Source organism: Pararge aegeria, chromosome 4 (assembly GCF_905163445.1).
Source record: "Pararge aegeria chromosome 4, ilParAegt1.1, whole genome shotgun sequence".
Lineage (NCBI taxonomy): Eukaryota > Metazoa > Arthropoda > Insecta > Lepidoptera > Nymphalidae > Pararge > Pararge aegeria.
Window position 1 is genome coordinate 9555733 of NC_053183.1, and position 13217 is coordinate 9568949.

Here is a 13217-nt window from a genome sequence, read left to right on the forward strand (position 1 = left end):
AACGCTCGCCGGTTGTCGTGGCACTCGTAACGTCATAGGCAAATAAGAGCTATAGTAAGTATGGTATTGATACCAAAAATCTTAACAACCGATAATTTGAATAGTATCTACTAATTAAAATACGTTTTTATAATACATGTCAACATGCCTATTAAATGTATTTTTAATTGCAGGTTTTCTTAAAACAATTCTCAAAGAGTATATATATTTTTTTAGACGCAAGTTGCTTGACGTATTACGACGATAGTTTTTCAAGCTAGAATACATGTATATACAAATTACAAGGAAGTAGTCATTAGGGCAGGACTTACTTTAATTTAGTTAATAACTTACTGAGAAAGCAAGTAAGCAAGGCGACTGAACCCAGGATGGTTTATCATCATGATTTATACCGACGGACCCACAATGCTGGACATAGTATTTTGTAGGGGTTTCGCAAGTGAGCTAGACGACTGAACCCAAAATGGTTTATCATGATTTAAACTGATGGACGCCCAACCGGATATACTCTTGAAGGGTTATAATAATTATGATAGGTTAGTGAACTCAGGATTGTTGATCATAATGATTTAAACTGATGGACATTGGGCCATCCGTTTAAATCCGGACAGTATTTTGTAGCAGGTTTTACACTGCAGTTTTGTGCCGCCTGTGTCCAGCGATTCCTTGCGTCTCGCTAGCTGAATAACTATCTTACTACTCAAGCATATAAAAACAAGCCTTTTATCACCCGGGCACTAAGAGCTTGCGATTAGTAGGTGCCTGATACGTGTGCGCGACAAAATGAGACAGATTCTGATGACGTCATAGAGGTTTTGCCGATTGCGATGTACTGTCCTGAAACAGGAATAAATTTGACAGGTTTCCTGTACATAAAATGACATCACTTAAAAGGAGGTGTTTCATCAATGTATGAGCCTAGGGGCTAGGACTTTGTACGGTATACTTGGATATAGTCCAGAAAAAATTAAAAAGTTTTTAACTATATATATTTTTTAAATGGCTTTGTATTATTGAATATGTATGGTATGGCTACAAAACTGACAACACCTTACAAAAATTCAGTAACTTGTCATTCATTTCGCTTTGACAGACATTTAAAATTGCCGGAAATGTTAATTTTGTAGTTGTAGTTTGTAAAGTGAAAAAATTGTAGTTATAAGTATATTCCGGATGATGAATTATTAGATTAGATCGTCTGACTTGCTAAGCAAAATCGAAGTCCGTGTAACAGACCGCCGGGTAAAAAGATAAGTAAAACGGTTTGCTTGATAAGCAAAATTATGAAAGTACATAACCGACATCGGCCGAAATAACATTGAGAATAATTGACATCAAAGTGAGAAGCTGTCAGTTAACTTCAAATCATACTACACCAGCGACGCTATATTGAAAACCGATAACTACTTAAAGAACTCGAATTTTATTTTTCCCGAGAACAACAGATTTTTCTTGATTTTTTTAAGGTACCGTACAAAACATAGCCAGATTTGAAACACCTCCTTTAAGCCACACATGATTTAGCTATTGAAAATGATTTTAGCGGGATATTCTCTAAAACTTATCTGACCCGGTGACGGCGCTGCCATTAATTACAGTGAATAATAGGCCAATTGACATATCAATATGGTTCAAATGTTAACTACCGGGTCAGACAAGATTGTTAAACTATTACATACTAGCGGTCGCCCGCTAAATTTCCGATACAAACTTTCTTCCGCTATTCTACATAATCATCAATACACCCCGATCTGTCGCGTCGCCTCGCCTGACTGACTTCCTCAAGAATTGGGCTATCAAATGTTAATAAAATTTCATTTCCCCTTGGCAGTGGAGTTTATGTACACTAAACATGGTATGTATTTGACTATTTTGGTTTTCAAACTACATAGCAATTATCATTTTAGTATCTTTACTGACAACCTAAATAGCAACTTCCCTACAAACTTTAATCCCCTATTTAACTCTCTTAGGGGTGATTTTACATCGCCTATAGCAATTCGCCAGAGTTAGGCTATCGAATGCATAGTTCCAGCTATTCAGCTTTATTAGTACGTAAAGATAGAATATTAGAAAGTATAGATAGATTGACTTCTAATTACTTGTAACAGTGACGTGGTTCCGAAGAGCTTGTACCATCCGATGACAATATTGGTGAGATTTAAGTCGTCTAGAACGATCTGCGCCACTCCCATGAACACTTTTTTACCTTCTATGCGACCATAATCCCCCCACACCGTAACCTGGAAATAAAGTGCCGGTTGTTATTATTTGTGACTTCTCGTGTTATCGCTGTGAACCTGAATAAAAATCATTTCCGAAAACCTTAATAACAACTTATAATTTGAGAAAAACAGAAAACTTTTCAAAAGCTGGCAGTGAAAATTGTTATTAAACACGGCGAGTTTGGAACTCTCGTAGCTTTAGTTTTAAGTTTAAGATGTAGTTATAGCTATCATCTCACTACCGTGCCCCGTTTTTAACATAACAAATTTATAAAAAGTGGCTATATGGCCCTATTTGAATACAGAAATATTTGACTTTGACTTTAGTCAGTTTTGCAAAGTAGGTAATTACTTCCTTTTGATTTTCCCAGGAGAGTTATGAAAACGAAACAACGCGACCAAAACTTTTTGACTCCTGCGCTTGGACTAGCCAGATTGTATCTACTTGAAACTATCAGTAATCAATTTTGTTAATTGTAATATTAATGTTTCAAGAATATTCCCGGTACTTAAAAAACTCCACTTTTGGATTTTCCCAAGGGCCACTGTATTTGGCGATGCAGCAGTGATAATTTATTAGCGCATTGGCCTTTTTATACGTGACCTTGTTGCTTGTGTTTGGCCGTAACCCTGGGACCGTAGCCAAGCATACTGTCTATAATCGTTAACGCCTTAGAAAACTAAGGAAATGAATGAAAATTATGTTGTTCATTTCCTTATTTTTGTAAAACTTTCAAGGCTACTTGAAGAGGGAACTGTGACACGAGATTAATGTAATTGCAAATAACGTATATTTTAGTTTACATATGAAAGAACAAAAACCCTAACTAATTCTAATGACTTGAAATCTCATTTGCACGTTGATGTGTGTGAGTATGAATAGTGCGTAAATTATTGTTTAAATATTAAAGGTTTTTTTGTCATAGCCATTTGACATTGTTAAAAGAGTTAGTGTTATGTGTGTCCAGCTCCCTGAGGCGTAGGTTATAAGCCTAGCTATAGGTTATGAGCCTGTGATTGCATCAATGCTACAATGCTGCTTGGCGGCAGAAATAGGCATGGTGTTAATACTTCCCCGGACGAGCTTGGTCACGAAAGCTACTACAAAAAAATACTGTGATATCCCAAGGACTTAGTACCTACCCCATTTTCAAATAGCCTTGTAGATAGATAGCCAACTTGGCGCGGGCCCTTAGTCGCTGATTCTCAATAACTGCGCATAATTATAATGCAATTTGTGACGTAAATGTTTACAAAAAACTGTATCTCTTTATGTTAAAATTGTGGTTAAGAGTGTCACTATTATAAACATAAAGATAACAAGGACCTTGTTCTGAACTTTGTTGATCTGAAGTTATTCATTAATTTGAATTAGGTTTTGTGCACTTGTATAAGTGAAATCACTTGATGAACACAATAGATAAAGTTAAAATTTTAGTACGCACTTGTAGAATACATCCCTTGTTGTTTTCCCTAAATGTAAGAGTTTGTTGGTATAGTGGATCTAATGTTCTTCTTGCGGTGCTCGTCTTTGCCTTGGCAATGCAGCGTTTACCATTCACTAAGTACACTTTAACGTAAGGCGCTGGCAGTGTACGGCTACCTTGTCTCGCTTGTAACCCTCTTGCCCGAATTACCTCCACCTGGGATAAAGAGAAATAAATTGTTAAATGTCTTCGATATGTAGTATTAACCTTTTCGCGTATTCATAGAACAAAAGTCGTTAGATTTAATAATAGAAACTGCAAGGCCGAGATCTTTCCGGTATTTTTATTGAACCCTGTATATTAATTAGTTTTGTTTTTTCTTAGACTTTACCTCAAGAAATCCTTTCTGGTAACACATGGAGAGTTGAACATCGCCAAGAGTGGCTGCTCCCAGGAGCTGTCTACCGACAAGCTGTCCTGGGCCCAGCCCATCAATAAAGTCTGTATAGCCACCGCCATCGGAAGACCCTGATCCTCGCATCCCAGGAGACCACCTGAGTTTAGCCAAAAGTTATTTTAGGAACAGGTACACGAGTTACAAGTTTAATGCAGTACTATGAACCGATATAAATATTTTATTTCAAATGTAGTTTGAGTTTTTATGCTGTATTTTTTAACTTACCTGTGAGGTTGCACTTATTGTTTTATAGCTTAGTTAGGATATTTGTGGTTATGCAGTGTATTTAAGTTCAGGTATTCCCAATAAAGCGTTAGTTAACATTACGTAAGTTTTTCACTGAAAAGCCAAGTTAATAAGTAAACCAAACCCATTGACTAAATTGTGTCATGTCAACACAATATTTACACAATCTTTAAAAATATATGACTTGGATTTTCATGTGGCAGGTTATTATAACATAGTAAGATTTGAGAATAGAATATTAAACACGACATTGATACAATAGTGAAGAAAGAGGGCGGTAGACTTCGGATGCAACGAACAGTAAATAAGGTTTTATTGAAACGGACCTTTAACATACTCTTTAGGATATATAGTATAAGACCTATTCTAGAAGTCGAAACGATCAGTAATAAGTAATATGCAATAAAGGTAAAGAAAAAGTAAAGTAAGTAACATAAGTACCCAGTGGCGTGCACAGGGTTTTTGACCAGGGTAGGCATAAAGCACGAAATTCCATAAAGTTTAAAAACCCTTCTCGCATACGAGTTCTTTCAAAAATTTTAGGTAGGTAAGCATTGTTTTTGTGCATGTATGAAGTGCACGCCACTGTAAGTACCCTACGTCCGGCGCATTATAACTATGATCTACTTTGTAACTTGAACAAGTTATCAGATTCATATCAGTAATTTAAAAAGTTGTGTCCGGTGGTATTATATCAAAGGATAAGCGGTTGATTTAAACCGAATTAAAGAGAATCGTAGAGAGAGATATTCTAAAAAGATAACCTAAAATATAAAGCAATTATTTTCTTCTTTTTTGCACCGTACCCACATTATGTGCGTTCGGCAAAACATGTTCTATACAAACTTGAATACGGACATGTTGGTTTGGTTATAGCATATTTTTAATAATAATAATAATAATCGTATATCTTTAAACGAGTAATTCTTGTACATAATTGGAATCTCGGAATCAGCTCCAACGATATTCATGAAATTTAGTATACAGTCGGTTTCGGGGGCGATAAATCGATCTAGTTAGGATTCATTTTTAGAAAATGTCATTTTATTCGTGTTTTCCGGTAATAACCGATTTGGTGCTGACGAAGTTTCAAGGGTCAGCTAGTAAGTATATTATGCTGGAGAGTTAATCTCGATAATAATAATATTTAAAAATATAAGGTAAGTTAATTTCATAAGTAGTCTAAACTAGATTATTAATAAAATGCTTTAAATAGCCTTTCACTACGCCTTTCTATTCAATTCCATCTAAATTACGAACAGTCTATTTGTGAAAAATCGCATCTTTAGAATCGTTCCTGCCGGTTAATGTAGTTAATGGTGTTACTTAGCTAAAAGCTTAGTTATGTAGCTTAGTAGCTTCTATCTTTATATCATAAGATAAATTACTCAGAAAGCTAATGCCGTTAACAGGTTTTTTTTATAGAAATGTCTATGACTGATTAGCCTGCAGAGATCGTATCTGTATCATATTTTGTATATGTTAATGTTTAATAATAATATATGACTGATTGACGTAAATCTTTTTAGGCGCGAGGTGCCCGGGTCGGAATAGGAATCTTGCATATAAACTAACATTTTGTTTTTTGACAGGTTACAGTAAGGTCGCTGAAAACGATAGGACGAGCCACTCGTTTAGTCTTTAGCCCCAACCTGTCTAAAGTCCCGTTATCTGAAGTTTCTTTAGTTAACTTCTATTGCAAATCGTATGCCGCTTATCCTAATCATGTATACATGATCGTATACGATTTGCAAATAAATTCTCAGGTATTTAATTTTGAACGTCATATATAGATCATTGCATACAATGGGTGAATACCTTTAAATAAAATCCATTCTTGGAGATTTGTAAACGTTAATAATAGTGCAAGTTTTCAAGTAGGTACTCTAAAGTCTCATAGTAGTTTATCCTTTTGAGATTGTTTTTACTAACTGAATTAAAATGTCTAGGCAATCGGTTGCGCTGCAATTTCATCTATCATTAAGTGTCTTTATATCTTATTTATCTAAATGTTTAGTAATAAGCTTTAAGAATTTATGTTCAGTTATAAATCCATTTTAAATTTAGGTAGGTAGGAGTTGTAAAATTTTTAGTATATAGATACCAATAGATGAATGTGGTACAAAATATTGTGATACATGCATGAAAAGTAACATAATATGTGAACATTAATTATAAACGGAAGACAAACGATCCAGAACAGAAAAGTGCAAACATCATTAGGCTTTCAGGCAACATTTAGTAACCAACGATATTCGTGCAGCGTAAACTGTAAAGCGCCTTAACATCTGCAATAAATTCGAAAATTTTAATTGTTACTTATTAAAACCGTCAATAGCGAGTTCACGATACCTTGCTGTATATAGACTTGATGCATTGCCTATACGTGTGAGGACACGGGTGCGCTGGATAGTATAGAGAGTGAAGTAAAAACACCAATACAAAACGGCGTCATGCGTACAAGACGAAGGCGGAAAGAGGGAGAAGACGTGAGCGACATCGACGTACACACAGACGGGCTGCAAGGAGTGAGCGGGCGAGCGAGTGACTTACGATGATCCTTCCGAGCTAGATATAGAGATGAGGCTGGTGGAGTAAACCTCGTGCGACCGCTGGAAGGACGTAGTAGCGGTCCCGGAGCGCTTGCGACGAGCGCCGATCCCGCCCTCTACGCGAACAACGCACCCCGCGGGCACAAAAACGTTCAATACTCGCCATGATATTTACACATTTATAGAAATCCTTAATATATTGCATTTTAATTAACATCTTCATTAACTTAATTAGATACATAAATAGATTAAATTTGTTTGCCAATTAGGAGTGGGTACAGCTACAGCTTCTCTGTTAGTCGGTCAACACAATTTTGATACTCGCCCGCTTTGAGGCCCGTACATTTACACTTAAAAGCTCTACATAGCCTTTGCGAAGCAACATTGCACATATAACTTTCGTAGTGGATGCTTGTATGCATGCTGTGTTTATTGCATAAAGGTACTTCTATACATTAGTAGATCGACGTAGATTAGGTTAACAGTACACTTATTACAAGATTATATACACCTAGGACAGATATTATTTACGTACTACTATAACAGCCGATGAAGTAAGTGAGCGGTAGAACTTTCTTAGTCATTTTTATCACAGTTAAAAAAAATGTACTTTTAATCAAAATAAGTTTATTTTTTAAGTAGAGAGAAAGCCTGTAGCCAGCATACCTGTGTGGCAGAGGTATTAAAAAAAGTCTAACTGCTGGAAAGTTAAGAATTTATTACTTTAGCTATGAATTGTCGATGGTTTCCGAGTCCAGAAAAAAAAACGCAAGACCTAATGCTAGATGTCCGTAGTCGTACTAAGGATGCAGATGCGTAAAAGTTTCTACGATGGGTACATAACTAATATCGCGTCGCGTAATACCGCCGGAACCCCGCACTATTGTGTCAATGTGTGGTGCGCGAGCGCAGCCAACCTTTCATCGTCGTTTTCGCTCGATGCGGAAGAGGCCCGTGTACCGCCTCGCATTTCCCCAGGCACCACTTCCTCGCTGCGTTGAACCGTAAACGAATTTTTCCCACGTTTACCGAAACCTAACCGTCTTTTTCTTCCTGTCGATCATTGTAATTTACTTAGAAATGTTAAATTATTTATCTGTTTTTATCAGAGCATGGTATTTGCGCTCCATACAATAGCGGAAAAAAGGACCACAGGGATTTTTGGCAACAGGTTGAAAGATCAGTAAAAGTTTGCATTAGATTACCTGTGGCAGAAAGTTGAGAAGTAGAGTTGCTTTTCTTTCCCATGCCAGGGCCGAAGAAATCTCTTGGTTCGGCTTTGAGAAGGGCGTCGTCACTTACAGGCTCTACTTCATTGGTTCCACCAAGTGCTGTATCGCTGAGACTGCCGTCTTAAAGATCATTTAACAGTTATTAGCTTTAAGATAGTTGTTATAAAATATTGAAAATACTGTAACTACCGATATATAAGTTATAGCGAAGTTATTTTTTTATGATGATAATAAACACTCATATTATCATTATCATCATATCAACCCATTACCGGCCTACTACAGGCACATGGCTACCGCAATGAGAAAGGGTTAAGGCCGTATGCGGCCCAATGCGGATTGGTGGACTCCACACACCTTTGAGAATATTATGTAGATCTCTCAGGCATGCAGGTTTCCTCATGATGTTTTCCTTCACCGTTGTAGCAAGTGATATTTTAATTGCTTAAAACGCACATAACTTAGAAAAGTTAGAGTTGGGATTCGAGCTCGGACCCCCGACAGTGAAGTCGAACTCCTACCCACTGGGCTGTCAACGCTTCTGACTCTTATTATATTCGTTAAACATTAATTAATCGTAATTTTTAGATTCTACATAATGTGAAATTTTTGGTAGTGTGGGAAAATATATTTACCTGCTTTTTCATCAGGAGGTACATCAGCATTGCTGAGACTGCGAGTAAACTGTCCGCGTCGAGATTCTCGCCTCTCGAGCGGCTGCTGTTGGCTGTGATTCCGCCCGTTCTCACGCCCTCCATAGTCATTGCTGCATTCAAGTTCAGGCGAATAGACGGTTTTGGTCCGTGTATCATTGGTTTTGGTAGTTGGAGAATTATGACGCTCCTCGTATGGCATGTTTGATGTTTTCGGTTTGTCAGCACGAGTGAAGTCAGCAGCAGCAGGCAGATACGTCGTCGCTTCGGTGGTGTTATGATGTGTGTCATCGGATGGCAAGTGCGGGGCGACGGATGTGAGCACACCACGGGGCGAGCCGAGGTTCGTGGGAGAAAGACCGACAGACAAAGAATTAGCCATTTTACTATACTCTTGGTCTACGTGATTGGTTGCAGCATAAAAAGGTGATTGAGAGTAAGCGTTGTTTATGTTAGGTGATAATGGATATTTAAATGTTCTATCTAAATTAGTTGGGTGAAAAACGGAATATTGGGGGTGATGTCCATTGCATGTTGGAGTTTTAGGAACTTTATTTACAGCCTGCCTTTTCCATGTGACTAGTTCTTGATCTCGATTTACATCTTTTTGCTTTAAATATTTTTTATTGTGCCTGGAAATGTACATTTTTTTAAACATAACTTCTTTTTCTCCTGGAGTTGACGGTTTTAAAAAGCTAGGAGGTGAAATATCGTAATACCTCGTAGACTTCTCGTTAAATCCAATTTCAGTATCTTCAAGCTCGTTATTAAATGTTTCAACATTATCATATCTTGCTTTTAAATCTAAAGATAATATATTTTTCCTATCTACATCTTCGGTAGATGAATAAGATTTATTCCTTTTTTTAGAATCTCGTTGTTTTTCAGTTTGCGGTTCCCTTCCATCTTTATCTAAACTATACTGTCTATCAAGTCTAATAATATGTATAGTGGTTTCTGCTATACTATCATCACTAGCATAGCCATGAAAATGATGGAAAGGTTCTTCCGTTTTATTATTTTTACGTTTATCATTAGCTTCATCAAAAAAGGATGTTTCCGGCAAAGTGTTTGTTTGAACTATTTTATGATTGCCTGTTTTTGATGTTTTAATTTGACGGGCGACTCTCGGATTATCTATTTGAAAGTAATGGTTGCAATTACCTTCATTACTGTATTTATAATAATTGGTCAATTGCGATTGTAATTTCCTTTTTGAACGATGCTTTTGACGTACTTTTGAAGGTTTACCTTTTGATGTATTTGTATAGTTTTCGATACTTTTTGAGTTTTTAGACTTTATGCTTTCGTAAATGTCATTTGCGATATAGAAATCATAGTCCTGTTCGGAACTTTCAGAATAGCTACTACTTTTTTCATAAGCGAGTAAGGGTGTGGACTCTTTAGGATAGGCACCAGCAGAACGACTGCGGGAGAGTATACGACGAAGACGGCGGGTGGGGTGTGCGAGATGTGTCGTTAAATTAGGGGATACAAAATTGGTGCAATGCGATTTGCAACTTTTAGTAAAAAAATCCCCATCCGCCGCCTCATTATAATAACATTCAAGGGCAGGGGCAAAGCTTTTGCAAAAGGAAGAAGTGCTGTAAACGGGAAGCGTTTGCATCCGGCTGTAAAGCATGGAATCAACCAATGATAAAAAGAATTTACATGCAGCTTTTTTATCATCACATACTATAATAAAATAACTAAGGGCAAGCTAAAATAAAGATAAAAATTATGTAGATGAAACCTTTGTTAAATGTGTCGTATTTTTTTGTTCTCAATTTTATTACAGAAATAACGTTATCCGTTAATCGTAAGCTCGACTTCAAGTTTTCAATTATTTAGATAGAATGAGTAAAAAAACTTTTCTTATTGAGATACGAGTATATAAGATAAGAAAGTTTAGAATAACACAAAAATAATTTTAATTTAGGAATTTGATACGTATGGTATTTTAATATCACCTTAGCATCCTCGTGGGACGTGGCCGTTCGGACTGCGTACTGAAAGCACTAGATGTGACGGAGGCGACGGACTCGAGGTCCGAGTCCGCAGCCGCCGCGTCGGGCGAGAGGCGGCGTCTCGGTGCCCAGCCTCCACCGCGCGCTGCCAATTCAGAGTCCGACAAACCCGCATAGTGCCTCTCCCACCCTAAGTAATTATTGACATTTTGTGTGAACAGTCCACATCCCATAGGATGGCTCTAATTTTGCGAACGTAGCGCCGTAATAGTCATGATGACAGTAACAAAGAATCGCTAAAATATTGCATTAATCTAATTATATATGATTCAGGAATATAATATAAAAAACGCAATTTTATTTATATTCTTAGTAAAATTGTTATTAATTTTCAATATCTAAAATCTAGCTATCCGTCATTACATGCGAGACGCCGAATTTAACCTTAAGACTTCACGTCTACATAAATATAGTACGTATATCAAGTATTTTATGATTTCAAACTATCGGTTGGTAAGGTTTTTATTCTCAATACCAAAATCAATAAATAATCTATAGCTATGGAACAAGGATCTACTAAAGTTCTAATTTGCCTATGACGTCACGAGTGCGGCAATGACACCCGGCGAGCGTTTTCGTGGGAATTTTTTTTTTAAAATGTAATATGCAATTTATATCAACAAAAACTTTAATTTCTTCAAATATAAGATCTTATATCTTATTTTCATAAGATATCAATAGATACTTCTATTGTTCAAATTAGTCATCATGCCTACTACTCGATCAGAAGTAAGGACTAGGTACGTATTTTCGGCGCTTGCGTTTGACACTTTGCGATCATAGTCATCAGACTTTTTTTTTAATTCAAAGATCTCTTTACTGCAATCTCAACTGTTGGTAAGTTAAAGTCAAAGTCAGTTAATTATTAGTCGCTAAATCAGTTTATTAAGTCGTGCCGCTGCATGTATTTGCCATCATCATTTGGTCATCAGAAACGATTTTATTATCACAAAAGCGACCAATACATGTGGTAACGAAAGACCTGGCGTTATTTAGCCTTGCACTGCAGATACAGATGAGAAAAATCGCCAGCCTCTAGTGCACCTTGCTTTAGGGGCGACCATCTCAATGAGGTTTATATTTTTTTAATATTTTTCAAGTAACTCATTTAGTATTAAATGTGTTAAAATAAAAGTTAAACGTAGACATAAGAGAAAAAAAAAACATCTAAAGAGCTCTTTGGCAAATATCAGGTCATGAGCGTAACTACTAACTAGGAAACACTTACGATTTTAGACCAAGAGTCACCATTTAAATGTGCTAAATCTAGTTCTATCAATTTTGTATACATACTTATTCCTTATTTATAATCAATTATATCTGGCTACGTCCATGTCTAGAGATGTGCATTCAAAATAACAGAACTGCAAAATTAAATTATTATGGGACCTAAGAGATTTTTCTTAATTGTTGAAATTAATATATAAAATCTAGAACATAATAAACATCTATATGCATAGTGCAAATCTAGTCCGCTAGGCGGCTAATTTATTAGCAAAGCAGTGTTTCTTGATCCAGTATTAAACAGACAGAACGACGGGTAGTTAAAGGTATGTTTTTTTTAAATATTAAACCTAACTTTTACGCAATTCCAATTATAAAAGTAGTTTTCAAATAAAAATGCATCTATCAACATCTATTAGTAAGTTACACCTACAAATATTCTTTCTGATATTAAATATCTGTTAGACTTATTTTAATTATTTTTTATTCCTCTACAAGTTAGTCCTTGATTGCAATCTCAGTTGATGGTAAGCGATGCAGTCTAAGATGGTAGCGGGCTTAACCTGTTAGGGAGAATGGTATATATTTACCATACCATACCCCTAACTCTACCGTACCGGAATGCTAAATCGCTTAGCCGAACGCCTTTGTGGGTAGGGTGGCACCAGTAAGGACCAGAAAGGACCAGAGTAAATTCGGAAACAATAAATTCCCAAATTGCCTCCGCCGGGAAACGAACCCGGGACCTCCAAGATAAAACCACTGAGCTTACTGCTGCGCCAGGGAGGTCGTCGAAACAACAGACATAGCGACACAGCGGCATTTGGTTTGACGCTTTGAATTTAAGATGATGTCTATTTGCAAGTGAAGGTATGGGTGTATTGACCTTGTGGCGTGCTGCGGTAGGTGAGTGTGGCGCCAATGTGGTGCGGGCCGATCCACTTACGTTCTTCAAGGTCCGCCGACACCTGCGCGCGCATCGCTCGCTGACCACTCTGCTGCACAAAGTTCATTATCAGCTGAGATGAGCAACTTTACATGACGACATTCACGCGGTGATAAGGGAAACTCAAAAACATCAATCAAAGCATATAGTACCTACTGCAGTAATCTAATTCAAATTCAAAATGCATTTACTTAAAGAAGGCGTAATATAAGCACTTTTGAAACGTCA

At 36.8% G+C, this 13217-nt stretch overlaps 1 protein-coding gene across 15 annotated transcripts in view; it reads right to left on the reverse strand.

Annotated features, from left to right (window-relative positions):
- The window catches only part of LOC120637759 (regulating synaptic membrane exocytosis protein 2), a 37631-nt gene that overhangs the window by 1666 nt on the left and 22748 nt on the right, over positions 1-13217 (reverse strand). For 7 of the 15 annotated variants that reach the window (XM_039909758.1, XM_039909756.1, XM_039909753.1 and 4 more), the window contains 9 exons: positions 12930-13041; positions 10763-10949; positions 8775-10423; positions 8113-8259; positions 7825-7960; positions 4044-4206; positions 3671-3868; positions 2103-2243; positions 721-837 (listed from right to left, as the gene is read on the reverse strand). In XM_039909758.1, the coding sequence (XP_039765692.1) occupies positions 805-837; positions 2103-2243; positions 3671-3868; positions 4044-4206; positions 7825-7960; positions 8113-8259; positions 8775-10423; positions 10763-10949; positions 12930-13041 (2766 nt within the window). In that variant the 3' untranslated portion in view covers positions 721-804. The remainder of the gene's footprint in view (positions 1-720; positions 838-2102; positions 2244-3670; positions 3869-4043; positions 4207-7824; positions 7961-8112; positions 8260-8774; positions 10424-10762; positions 10950-12929; positions 13042-13217) is intronic. The other 8 variants (XM_039909755.1, XM_039909750.1, XM_039909754.1 and 5 more) reach the window with 8 other exon arrangements.